Source organism: Chiloscyllium punctatum, chromosome 18 (assembly GCF_047496795.1).
Source record: "Chiloscyllium punctatum isolate Juve2018m chromosome 18, sChiPun1.3, whole genome shotgun sequence".
NCBI classification, from domain to species: Eukaryota; Metazoa; Chordata; class Chondrichthyes; order Orectolobiformes; family Hemiscylliidae; genus Chiloscyllium; species Chiloscyllium punctatum.
The window spans coordinates 64155639-64169602 of record NC_092756.1 but is presented as its reverse complement, the minus strand read 5'-3'; the positions used below and the strand labels follow the sequence as shown (position 1 = coordinate 64169602).

The following is a 13964-nucleotide window of genomic DNA, read 5'->3' as shown; positions in this document are numbered from 1 at the left end:
AATCATGAAGGGTATAGACAGGGTGAAGGATTCAGTAACGAGAGGTCATGCTTTCAAGGTGAGAGGTGGAAAGTTTAAGGGGGATACATGCAGCAAGTACTTCACATAGAGGGTGGTGGGCATTTGGAATGCGTTGCCAGCAGAGCTGGTAGAGGCAGGCGCGGGAGATTCATTTAAGATGCCTCTGGATAAATGCATGATTAGGTGGGAAGTAGAGGGATACAGATGCTTAGGAATTGACCAACAGGTTTAGACAGGACATTTGGATCGGCTCAGGCTTGGAGGGCTGAAGGACCTGTTCCTGGGCTGTAAACTTTCTTTGTTCTTTGTTCTAGACTAATGGGGTGATAATTCACCGGGTTAGAGTTGACCTGCTTCTAACATACAGGACATTACCTGGGCAGATTTGCACATCGTGAGGTAGATGCCAATGTTCGAGCTGTACTGGAACAGCTTGCCAAGCAGTGTGACCAATTCTGGAGCACTTGTCTTTTGTCCTGTAGTTGGCTTATCAGGGCCTGTAGCCTTTGCTATGTGTCATTGACTGCATTCATGTATCCATCAGACAAAGCTTTCACAGAGCATATAGCAGCCTTCATCAGCAGGTAGGAATTTCACTCTTAAAGTACAACTGATCTGTGACCACCACAAATAAATCCCTCCTCAATGTGCTAGCTTCCACGATACTTAAAAATTGTTGCATGATTTTACAGGCTTTGCCTATTCTATTTAGGCTTAGTAATGGATGACAGGAGATAATAGTTTAATAGAAATGTCACTAAACAAGTAGTTCAAAGCATGTAAATTTTGTACATGGTGGATAACATTCTCAAGATGGGGATGATAGAATGCTGTTCACTTGTCTGGATCAGTGCTGGCCCAACAACACTTGCAGCTCAACCTCTTCCAGGGAACAAAGGAATCCACTCACTCCATGACCAAAGCACTCTGCTGGCTGTGTGAACTGTATGGAAGATTCACTGCTGTAACGCACAGATATCTCGCAACACTTAGAGCAAAGGAGACAAACACATGAAGCCAACACCATCTGTACATTCCTTTTAAGCTACACACCAACCTGACTTGAAACAATACTGCCATTCCTTTGCTGGCACTGGATCCAAATCCTAGCCCAACCTTCAGAGCGTTGTGGATGCATGTACACCAGGTGGGCAGCAGCAAGCCAAGGTAGCGCTCAGGACAATTAGAATGAGCAACAAATGCTGCCAGCAATGGATAAAAGAATAAACAACAGCAAGCTGTACTCACTGAAAGGTAGGCCAATTTGCATTTTTATGGAACATATTTGGAGAGGAGGGAGACACCCAGAAAAAAGCCCTGTGCCCTGATGGTGTGTTGGGTTCTGTGTAACTTGGAGTACAGTGGGAGAATTTTTTGAACAATGAAAAAAGCCCTGAGTTCTATGCTGCTTTGAACAGTCAAGAGCTGGAGTCCATGTTAAGCAGAGACTACATAATATGAAGAGCCCAAGGCACCACAAAAGGCAATCTCCGATGTGTGCAAGTGAAGCTCGGGATTCAGTAATGCAGGCGAATGTCAACTAAGGTTGACTGTCTCATCCATTCAATGTAATTTATTGGTCAGGGTATTGAGTACAGGAGTTGGGAGGTCATGTTGCGACTGTACAGGGCATTTTTTAGGCCACTGTTGGGATATTGTGTGCAATTCTGGTCTCCTTCTTATCGGAAAGATGTTGTGAAACTTGAAAGGATTCAGAAAAGATGTACAAGGATGTTTCCAGGGTTGGAAGATTTGAGCTATAGGGAGAGGTTGAATAGGCTGGGGCAGTTTTCCTGGAGCGTGGGAGGCTGTGGGGTAACCTTATAGAAGTTTATAAAATCATGAAGGATATGGATTGGATAAATAGAAAAAGTTTTTTTTCCTGGGGTGGGGGAGTCCAGAACTAGAGGGCATAGGTTTAGGGTGAAAGGGGAACGATATAAAAGAGACCTAAGGGACAACTTTTTCATGCAGAGGGTGGTAAGTATATGGAATGAGCTGCCAGAGGAAGTGGTGGAGGCTGGTACAATTGCGACATTTAAAAGGCATCTGGATGGATATATGAATAGGAAGGGTTTGAGGCGATACTGATACTGGCCAGGTACTGGCAGCTGAGATTATATTGGCTTGGGATATCTGGACGGGTTGGACCAAAGGGTCTGTTTCTCTGCTGTATGTCTCTATGACTCTCCTATGGACTTTTCTACCTTTGTTAGCCCTGGTGCTGTTCTTTGAGTGTTCTTTACTATCTCTTGGACCCCTCACTATATGAAACATAGTAATTGAAAATGCTTTGATATCATTTGGCACTTTCTTTCTCATCTCCGTGTTTGCAGGAGACACTGAACTCTTGAAGACCCAGTGGTGTGCAAAATTGAAGGGTTTTTAGTGCATACCTTGCCCACATCGCCACAACTCCTGACTTCAATCCTGTTAACAGGATTTCATAGTTTCCAGTGATATCATGACCCTTGTCTTCGACACCAGCACCAACTCCTTTTTTGCTCCACTGACTTATCCCATTATCCTTCCTAGCATCTCTGGGCAAGAACGTAAGGATGCAGAGATTATTTTGCACCCTTATCCTATTCTCATTTAATCACGAGTGCACTTCTGTTCTGTCCTTTTTTTCCCCTCTGTATCCCCTCCTCTTTCTATGTTGCTAAATCCTTTTCAATTGGTGCTTTTTTCCAGTTCTGATGAAAGCAGATGGGACTCTGATGTTAATTTTGCAGGATCAGTGCAAGTTCTAAATCAAATCTTGAGGACTTCACACTTCACATTATTATTGTCATTGGGAACACTGGATTTATCCTTATTTCTCATTTTACTCTCTCTGATTCCCAGACTGGCTGATAATGATCTCTCAGATTCTTGTGCTGAGGATCTTGCCTCTGCTCTCAGTTCAAAGCAGTCGTTGACACATTTGGATCTGGAGGCAAACTCCTTCACAGAACAATCCGCTCCCTTTCTCTGCCGCCTCATACAGACCTGCAAGAGTCTACAGGATATTCAGTGAGTAGTTACGATACTTCATAAAAAATTATGAATTGGATTCATTGAATTTAAGGCTTAATGCTTATTATTTGGTTGGAACTGAGAAATAAGAAAATGATGATCACCTTATTGGGATTGTAGTTTAGACTCTTCATAGTCAGTGGGGCAATGAGAAACAAATGTGTAAGGAGATCTTAGTTATCAGCAAGAATAATAGGGTGTTGTGGTAGGGGATTTTAACTTTCCAAGCATAGACTGGGACTGCCATAGTGTTTAAGGGGAGAGGACTTTAAGTGTTACAAGAAAATTTTCTGATTCAATTTGGAGGCACTGCTGTTTGTCATTTTTATAAATAATTTGGATATGGACATAGAAGGATGGGTTAGTAAATTTGCAGGTGACACTCAGGTAGGCACAGTTGTGGATAGTGCCCAAGGATGTTGTGGGTTACAAAGGGACATAGACAAGATGTACAGCTGGCCTGAGAAGTGGCAAGTGGAGTTTAATGCGGAAAAGTGTGAGGTAGTTCACTTCGGAAGAAGTAACAGGAAAGCAGAGTACTGGGCTAATGGTAAAGTTCTTGGCAGTGTCGACAAACAGAGAGATCTGTGTCCAGGTGGATATATCCCTGAGAGCTGCAACCCAGGTTGATATGGTTGTGAAGAAGGCATATGGTGTGTTGGTGGATGGGGCGGGGGGGGGGGGGGGGGGCGCTGAGTTCCAGAGCCATGCAGTCATGCTTCAGCTGTATAAGACACTGATAAGGCCACACCTGGAGTATTGTGTACAGTTCTGGTCACCGCATTAGAAGAAGGATGTGGAAGCTTTGGAAAGGGTTCAAAGGAGATTGACTAGGATGTTGCCTGATATGAAAGGAAGGTTTTATGAGGAAAGGCTGAGGAAACTGAGGCTGTTTTCATTGGAGAGAAGAAGGTCAAGATGTGACTTAATCGAGGCATATAATCAGAGGGTTAGATCGGGTGGACAGTGAAAGCCTTTTTCCTCGGATAGTGAAGGCTAACATGAGGGGACATAGCTTTAAATTGAGGGGTGACAGATTTAGGGCAGATATCAGGGGTAGTTTCTTTACTCAAAGTAGGGGTGTGTAACTGTCTGCCTGCAGCAGTAGTAGACTCGCCAACATTAAGGTAATTTAAATGGGCATTGGGCATACATATGATAATGGAACGATGTAGGTTAGATGGGCATCAGATTGATTTCATAGAATGGTGCAACATCGAGGGCTGAAGGGCCTGTACTGCGCTGTAACATTCTATGTTCTAATATGTGGAACATGCAAACCTTAGCCACTGAACATGATTCTATTAGTTTTGCATTAGTGATGGAAAAGGATAGACCAGATCAAAAAGTTAATGTTCTAAATTGGAGAACGTATTAATGGGAGGGTTTAAACTAGTTTGGTGGGGGAGGGGTGTGAACCAGAACTACATATCTGAGAGAGGGGTACTTGTAGGTGGGGTAGTGACAGGATTTAGTGAATCTATCAGGGAGGTTTTTCACGTGATGAAACAAAGGGATTGATTAAAGTGTGTCTGCTTTAACGCAAGGACTGTTAGAAATAAGTGTCACGAACTTAGAACATGGATCAGTACTTGGAACTATGATGTTGTACTCGTAACGGAGATGTGGGTTTCACAGGGGCAGGAATGGTTGCTAGATTTCAGGCTTTAGAACATTCAAAAAGGGAGGGGGGGAAGAGGAGGGGGTGTAGTGTTGCTAATCAGAGTACATCACAGCTACAGAAATGAAGGTTGTTGAGGAAGGTTTGTCTACTGAGTCAGTATGGGTGAAAGTTAGGGAGCAGCCACATCATTGGGAGTTTTCTGCAGACCCCCTAATGGTAGTAAGAAGATCGAAGAACTCAGGCTGGCAGGTTTTGGGAAAATGCAAATGTAGCAGAGTTGTTGTTATGGGTGACTCCAACTTTCCCAATATTGACTGGAACTTCTTTAGTGCAGATGGTTTGGATGGAGCCGTTTTTGTCAGGTGTGTTCAGGAGGGTTTCCTTACTCAGTGTGTAAACAGACCGACGAGGGGAGAGGCCATTTTGGATTTGGTGCTCGCCCATGAGCCAGGACAGGTGTCAGATCTCACGGTGGGAGAACACTTTGGTGAAAGTGATCACAACTGCCTCACATTTAACATATTCTTAGAGAGGGAAAGGAGCAGTTACCGAGGGAAGATACTTAAGTAGGGAAAAGGAAGTTATGATGCTATCAGACATGAGTTGGGAAGTACAGACTGGAGCAATTGTTCCACAGAAAGGGCACAACAGACATGTGGAAACTGGTTAAGGAGCAGTTATTATGAGTGATGCATAAATTTGTTCCTCTGAGACAGGCAAGCTTAAGGAGTCTTAGATAATGAGAACAGAGGAGCTTCTCCTCAAAAGGAAGAAGGCAGCTTACGTAAAGTGGAGGAAGCAAGGATCAAGCACAGCTTTAGAGGATTATACGCTTGCTAGAAAGGAGCTGAAAAATGGACTGGAGGGTGAGCCAGGAGGGAGCACGAAAAAGGCTTGGCAAGAAGGATTAGGGAGAACCCAAAGGCATTTTACTCATACGTGAGGAATAAGAGAATTATCAGGGAGAGGGTAGGGCTGATCAGGGATAGCGTAGGGAACTTGTGCGTGGAGTCTGAGCAGATAGAGGATGCCCTAAATGAGTCTTTTGCTTCGGTTTTCACTAAGGAAAGGCACCTTGGCGTGAATGAGAACTTTGAGGACCCGTGAAGCAGGCTTGAACAGATCGAGATTAAGGAAGTTGATGGGCTAGAAATTTTGGCAAACATTAAGATTAATAAGTCTCCAGAGCCAGACCAGATTTATCCTCGGTTGCTCCGGGAAGCGAGAAAGGAGGTTGCTAAGCTGTTGGCAACGATCTTTGCTTCTGCATTCTCCACGGGAGTTGTACCAGAGGATTGGAGGGAGGCGAATATTGTTCCTCTTTTCTAGAAGGGTAATGGGGAAGTCCCTGGCAATTACAGACCAGTCAGTCATACATCTGTGGTCAGCAAGGCTTTGGAAAGAATTCTGAGGAATGGATTGATGACTGCTTGGAAAAGCATAGCCTGATTAAAAGCAGTCAGCATGGCTTTGTGAGGGGCAGGTCATGCCTCACAAACCTTACTGAGTTCTTTGAGGAGTTGATGAGACAGGTCGACGAAGGTCGGGCAGTGGATGTGGTGTATATGGACTTCAAGTCATTTGATAAGGTTCCCATGATAGGCTCATTAATAAAGTCAGGACATATGGGATACAGGGAGATTTGACTCTCTGGATTCAGAATTGGTTGGCTGACAGAAGTGGTTGTAAATGGAAAGTATTCTGCCTTGAGGTCAGTGGTGGGTGGCGTCCCATAGGGCTCTGTTCTTGGGCCTTTGCTCTTTGTAGATTTTATAAATGACTTGGATGAGGAGGTTGAGGCGTGGGTTAGTAAATTTACAGATGACACAAAGGTTGGAGGTACTGTCGATAGTATAGAGGGCTATTGCAGGCTGCAGCGTGACATAGACAGGATGCAGAGCTGGGCTGAGAAATGGCAGATGGGGTTCAACCTGGATAAATGCGAAGTGATGCATTTTGAAACATAGAACTTGAATGCTGAATATAGGATTAAAGACAGGATTCTTGGCAGTGTGGAAGAACAGCGGGATCCTGGTGTTCAAATACATAGATCCCTCAAAGTTGCCAACTAAGTGGATAGGGTTGTTAAGAAAGCATATGGTGTTTTGGCTTCCATTAACGGGGGATCATGTTTAAGAGCCACGAGGTTTTCCCGCAGATTTACAAAACCCTGTGAGACCACATTTGGAATATTGTGTCCAGTTCTGGTCACCCTACTATAGGAAAGATACAGTGGCTTTGGAGAGGGTGCAAAGAAGGTTTACCAGGATGCTGCCTGGACTGGAGGGTTTGCCTTATGAAGAAAGGTTGACTAACTTGGACTTTTCTCTTTGGAGAGAAGGAGGAAGAGAGGTGACCTGATCGAGGTGTACAAGGTAATGAGAAGCATGGATAGAGTCGATAGCCAGAGACCTTTCCGTCAGAGTCTGGTTCTTTACGCAGAGAGTTGTGAGCATATGGAATGCATTGCCAGAGCGGTGATGGTGGAAACGGAGTCATTAGGGACATTCAGGTGACTGCTGGGTATGCACATGGACAGTAGTGAATTGAGGGGTGTGCAGGTTAGGTTATATTATTTTAGATTAGGGTTAATCATTGACATTACATTGTGGGCCAAAGGGCCTGTTCTGTGCTGTATTTTTCTATGGACGATGTTCTAATTAACGACACAGGTAAGGAAATGGAGGAGCACCTGAAAAGTGAATATTGGCAGTTCGGTTAGAAGCTAGAAGGCAGGAAGAGCTGAGTAGTAATCTCCAGATTGCAAGGTAGCTGCGATTGTGATAGGTAGATGAAGGTGGGGGTAATGGGGATAGGTGGGAAGGAAAATGAACAGGTAGGACAGTTCAAGAGGGCAATGCTGAGTTGGAATGTTGGATCTGGGATAAGGTGGGGGGAGGGCAAATGAGGAAACTGGTGAAATCAATAAGTTGGCATCCTGTCCCCCCGGTGTAGAATGTCCCAGAGAATATTCTACTGGCCTCCACTGCCAAACTCTAGCCGCTTGATGCCTGGAGGAAAAATGCCTCATCTTCTGCCTTGGGGCTATCCAACCACACACAATCAATGTGCACTTCACAGTTTCCTAATTTCGCCACCCCCCAAATTATCCCAGCTCAAACCTTCCAACTCGGCACCGCACTCTTGAAATGTACTCCCTGTCCATCTTCCTTCCCACATATTCACTTCACCTTCCTCTCTGACTGATTACCATCACCACCACTTTCATCTACCTATCACATTCCCAACTACCATCCCCCTAATTCCTGATGAAGAGCTCATGCTCAAAGCGTCAATTTCCCTGCTCCTTGGATACTGCTTGATTGGCTGTGCTTTCCCAGCACCACATCTTTTGACTCTGATCTCCAGTGTCTGCCGTCCTCACTTTTTCCTAACCAGGAAGGAACTGAAGAATGGACTTAGGAGAGTGAGAAGGGGGCATGAAAAAGCTTTCGCAGACAGGATGAAGGAAAACCCAAATGCATTCTACGTTTATGTGAGGAACAGGAAGATTCCCAGAGTGAGGGTGGGGATGATCAGGGACAATGGAGGGTATTTGCACCTGGAATTGGAGGAGGTTCGGGAAGTCATGAATGAATACTTGGCGTCAGTATTCACTACTGAGAGGGACCTTGATGTTTCTGAGGACAGCGTGACACAGACTGATATGCTCAAACAGGTTGATGTTAAGAAGGAGGATGTGCTGAAAATTTTGAAAGTTATGATAGATAAATCCCCTGGGCCACATGGGATGTACCCAAGGTTTCTCCAGAAGTGGAGAAAGAGATTACTGTGCCTTTGGCGATGATCTTTGCATCCTCACTGTCCACTGGAGTAGTGCTAGATGATTTCAGGGTGGCAAATGTTCAAGAAAGGGAATAGGGGTGATCCTCAGAATTACAGACCAGTCAGTCTCATGTCTGTATGGGTGAAGTACTTATGATTTATGATTTATTGGAAAGCATTAGCTTGAATAGAGATAGTCAGCATGGCTTTGTGAGGGCTTGGTCATGCCTCATAAATCTTATTGAACTTCTTGAGAATGTGACGAAACACATTGATGAATGTAGAGTAGTGGATGTGGTGGGTGTGGATTTTAGCAAGGCGTTTGAAAAGATCCTCATGGTAGATTCATTCAGAAAGTCAGGAAACATGGGATACAGAGAAACTCAGCTGTCTGGGTATAGAATTGGCTGGCCCATAGTGGTGGTAGGTGGAAGGTATTCAGCCTGGAGCTTGATGACTGGCGGTGTTACGCAGGAATTGGTTCTGGGACCTCCGCTCTTTGTGATTTTTATAAATGACCGGGGTGAGGAAGTGGAAGGGTGGGTTAGTAAGTTTGCCGATGACGTGAGCATTGTTGGAGTAGTAGATAGTCTGGAGGGCTGTTGTAGGTTGTAACGGGACATTGCCAAGATGCAGAACTGGGCTGATAAGTGTCAGATGGAGTTCAACCTGGAAAAGTGTGAAGTCATTCACCTTGGAAGGTCAAGTTTGATTGCAGAATATAGGGTTAAAGGCAGGATTTTTAGCAGTGTGGAGGAACAGAGGGATCTTGGGGTCTGTGTCCATAGATCCCTTAAAGTTGCCACTCGAGTTGTTAGGGTTTTGAAGAAGGCATGTGGTATGTTTGCTTTCATTAGCAGAGGGATTGAGTTTAAGAGCTGCAAGGTTATGCTGCAACTCTATAGATTCCTGGTTAGACCACACTTGGAGTATTGTGTTCAGTTCTGGTCACCTCATTATAGGAAGGACATCGAAACTTTAGAGAGGGTGCAGAGGAGATTTACCAGGATGCTGCCTGGACTGGAGGGCATGTCTTATGAAGAAAGGCTGAGGGAGCTGAGGCGTTTCTCACTGGAGCGAAGAAGGATGAGAGGTAACTTGCTAGAGGTGTACAAGATGATGAGAGGCATAGATAGAGTAGATAGCCAGAGACTTTTTTTTCCCAGGGCAGAAATGACTGTCACGAGGAGGCATAATTTTAGGGTGAGTGGAGGAAGGTTTCGGGGAGATGTCAGGTAGTTTCTTTACACAGAGGTGGGTGTGTGGAATAAACTGCCAGCAGTGGTAGTAGAATCAGATACTTTAGGGACATTTAAGCAACTCTTGCATGGACACATGGAAGATTGTACAATGAAGGATATGTAGGTTAGTCTGATCTTAGAGTAGAATAAAAGGTAGGCACAGCATTGAAGGTTGAAGGCTCTGTCTTGTGCTGTACCATGCCATGTTCTATTAATGCATTTTTCACTCTCTCTATGTTCAGATTTTATGTTAATAAATTGGGAGATTCTGGAGTGAAATTACTTAGTGCAGCTCTGAAGAATCCAGACTGTAAAATAGAGAGACTAGGGTAAGTACCAGAATGAGACACTGTTTACAATCACCGGATGTCTGACATTGTTTATTATCATTGTCATCAAGAATAGTGTTATCTGTCATGTTTTGTAATATGGGTATTTGTAATAGTATTAATATCAAGCATGAAAATGAACATGGAACAAAATGCAAAAAAGACACAATTACTGGTGGGTATAGGAACACCTATTATTGAAATCTGATGCTGTAATATTCTATTTGCATCAAATAACAGTTGTCGATAAGGGAAAGGTGAATTGAATTATTTTATGGCTTTTCTATCTGTAAGAGCTAACTTTTTAAAATTTTTGATTAATGATCAACTGAAGAAAGCTAACGGGCTGAATCTTACTTTCTTTTGGCTCAGTGTCAATTTTATCATGTATCATCGAGGGTTGCTGTCTCTGAGACCTTGAGTTTTCTTCTGCTATAATCCCAATCTTGCCTCATTAACTACCTAGCCTCACCTGCAATGCCCCTCTTGTCTGTTGTTAACCTGATTTCACTATCCGTCATTGCCCGCATATCGTAGATTAGACTGACATCCCTGCTGTATCTTTGAAAGGTAATTGCGCACCCAGACAAGCAGTGCCAGTTCAATAACTGCCCTTTGTGGAGACTTACATTTTGCCCAAACTTGATAGATAAGAGGAATTTGGCACTCTGCCTTACAGATAGGTGACTGGAGGCCCTATTGAAAGGGGTTGTGCAAAACAGGGCCCTTTTCTTCTGCCAGAACTGACAGAGTAGGCCACAACACCAGACCCTGTGAGCCTGGAACGAGGATGCCACCTGGAACGAGGATGCCACCTGGAACAGTATGGTCTCAGCCGCCTGGAAGAAAGCCCTGCACTGTAGGAGGAAGGACAATGATTTTCTCTGATCCATTACAGTAAATTACAGAATCTACTCTCTGCTACCTCATGCTCACTCTGTCTCTGCTGCTGCATGTACCTCACACCCGTCCTGGTACATACTGTTCCATCTTCCCTTACCCAATCCCCCCCCCCCACCCCCCCACATCCTTAACCCTGCATGGCCTCTGTGCTGCCTACTCAGAAGGCCGCACCACATTTTTCCCACCATCGCGAGCTGTAACAGCTGTATCACCCACTATCATTTCCCTTAATCTATCCCTTTTCCTCATTTCTGCAGAAAATTGCCCACAATAAGGCAGAGAGAGTCAAGACAGATGGTGGGCTGCCCAATGTTCAGCTCCTTCTCCCTTATGAGGAGAGGATCCTGACTGACCACCCCAAGCGGCTGTCTGACAGTGTCCCAGCTCCTGGACTGGTATCAGAGGCTGCCCTGGATTCTCCTATGACTGTACAGTTGGCACACCGTTTCCTTGCTTTACTTCTGCTCTAAACAACAGGGCAGTCAGTAGTATTGTAAGCTTGGTATCTTTGCTTAAAGGGGGAAAGTGCTTAAAAGCAAGGCAAAGCAGAGATGCTGTGAGCATCTGGACAACACGCAATCACTGAGCCCAAGAAGTAATCTGGTCTGATCCATCAGCTTGGTTTCTGTCACTGAGCACAGAATATCTTTACAGCAGCATTGCAGTGATAATCTCTGTGCTCTGAGATGTAACTTTAATGGGCACAAGCAGATTATAAGTCAATCAAAGCTGTGCCACGTTGATGCAGTAAATTCAGCTGACCACAAGAATGATCTCCCGAGAGAAAATCTCATCAAAACATTCAACTGATTAGGTGTCAAGATTGGCCTTGCTAGACTTCTCATGTGACTTTCCCAATGGTCTACATTGACTCCCCAAAAGCTGTTGACCATCGGTAAGGCAGGAGTATGATGGAATGCAGTTGCCTGGAGTGGCAGCTCCAAAAACACTCCAGCTTGACAAAGACAAAGCAGCCCATTTGGTTAATACCACATCCACAAATATCCACTCTCCCCACCACCAGCACTCAGTAGCAATGTGTATTGCCTTCAAGATGCTGAAATTTACCAAAGATCTTGAGACAATACCTTCCAAATCCATGAGAAGGATAAGGGCAGTAGAAATGTAATAAGAACAACACCTGGTAAAGGTTCCCTTCGAAGCCAGTCTGACTTAGAGTTCTGTTCCCATTCCTTCAATGTTGCTGGGTCAGAATCCTGGAAGTTCCTCTCTAACAGTGTTATGGGTCAACCTACAGCATGGAGATTGCTGCGTTTCAAGGATGCAGCTCTTCCCGCACCTTAAGGGCAACTAGGGACAGACAATACATGCTGGCCAGCCAGTGATGCCTAATCCCATGAATGAATAAAAAGAAAATGTAGTTAGGCAGAGAGTGTAGAGAGGAAGGATAATGAATATGGGAATGTGAGTAATAGAAGGCAAGAAAGGCAAAATAACAAAATACAGATGGTGCAAAACAAAAAGGGAATAAAACATCCTGAAGACATGAGCCTTAATTGTATCAGCAATGTTGAGATGGGCTGAGGGCTGGGATTTGTGTAAAACTGGCTGCAGCTGTGGTTCAGGGGAGAGTACATTGGATGTAGATATTACTGGGGATGGCCTGGCTGACAGATCTTGCTTGAATCTAATGGGATGGTAATTAACTCTCATAAACAGGCCGTTAACTGATTTCACAAGCTTTTTAGATACATTATAAGGAGGATGCATTTATTCAAGTGAGCATCAATTCTAAGTGGGCAAAAGTGGGTATTACAGATGCTGGAGACCAAAGTCTAGATTAGAGTGGAGCAGGCAAATCAACATTTCGGGCAAAAGCCCTTCATCAGGAATGAAGCAATGCCATCAGTTCTAGGTGGAAGGTCAGTCTTGCAATTGGCATCCATTGTGACAGGTAATATGTTTTGGTGATGCTGGTTGCATACAGCAGTAACAGTTTGGTGTAACGACAATGTTTCCGTCATAGTGAAGCACTGAGTGTTCTTTCTGACTTGGAATTTATATTGACTGACCCCGAACCTCTTGCTTCAATTCATGCAACTACTTGCACAGCTTTCCCACTGATCGTGTAACTCTGTGTTCTGCCACAACATCACCAGTAATCACCCTGCTGTCATTAATCCACGTGGAGTTGATCTGTTTTGCTCTACTGGATGTTGCCCTAAGTTCCATTTAAGATATGTGGTAGCAGATCTGTCCATCTCTGCCCTGTGTTTTGTACAGCTTTAGATAACGCTCTCTTTAATATCCTGTTCATTCACATGACCATTCCCAAGATCTGCAGATGATAGAGGCTGTGAAATCTTCATTTCATTCCCAGCAACTTACAAACTTCATGAGAACTTAGGAACAGAAGTAGGCCATTTGGCCCCTCAAGACTGCCCCACCATTCATAAAATTGTAGCTGATCCCCAGGACTTGAGACATCTTTTGTGCTATCTACTTATAGCCCTTCACTCCCTGATATTTCAGAAATCTCTCTACTTCCTCTTTAGATAGTTTGTGATCCATGCTCCACAACTCTCTGGGCCAGAGAATTTCCAACATTCACTATTCTCTGGGAAAATAAGTTCCTTTGCATTTCAATTTGAAATCTGTTTTCTCTTTTTCTGTAACTCCACCTCCTAGTTTGAGATTCACACACTAGTGGAAATATCTACTCAACATCTACTCTGTCGAGCTGCCAATCCCAAAATCTTTGTGTTTCAATAGCTCTTCCCTCATTCTTAAGAATAAAAACCTCATTCTTGAGTCAACATCTTCATCCCACAAATTGGCCTAGTGGACCTATTTTGAACTGCCTCCAGTACTGATATCCCTTTTGTTAAATATAGGGTACAAAGCTGTACACAGTAGTCTGGGTTCAACCTCATCAAAACCCTGTAGAGTTGTTGTAAGACTTTTCAAACTTAAACTCCATCCCCTGCAGCGATGAAGACTTTGCCTTCTGAATTGCTTGTTGCCTCTGAATCATTCCTTAATGCTTTAAAACTCATTGTGATCTCGATCCATCTGTCATGG

General features: G+C 44.1%; 1 protein-coding gene across 1 annotated transcript in view; it reads left to right on the top strand.

Moving 5' to 3' along the window:
• The window catches only part of LOC140489154 (NACHT, LRR and PYD domains-containing protein 3-like), a 72827-nt gene that overhangs the window by 45500 nt on the left and 13363 nt on the right, over positions 1-13964 (top strand). Inside the window, exons 10-11 of the mRNA XM_072588379.1 lie at positions 2869-3036; positions 9933-10019. Of these exons, the coding sequence (XP_072444480.1) occupies positions 2869-3036; positions 9933-10019 (255 nt within the window). The remainder of the gene's footprint in view (positions 1-2868; positions 3037-9932; positions 10020-13964) is intronic.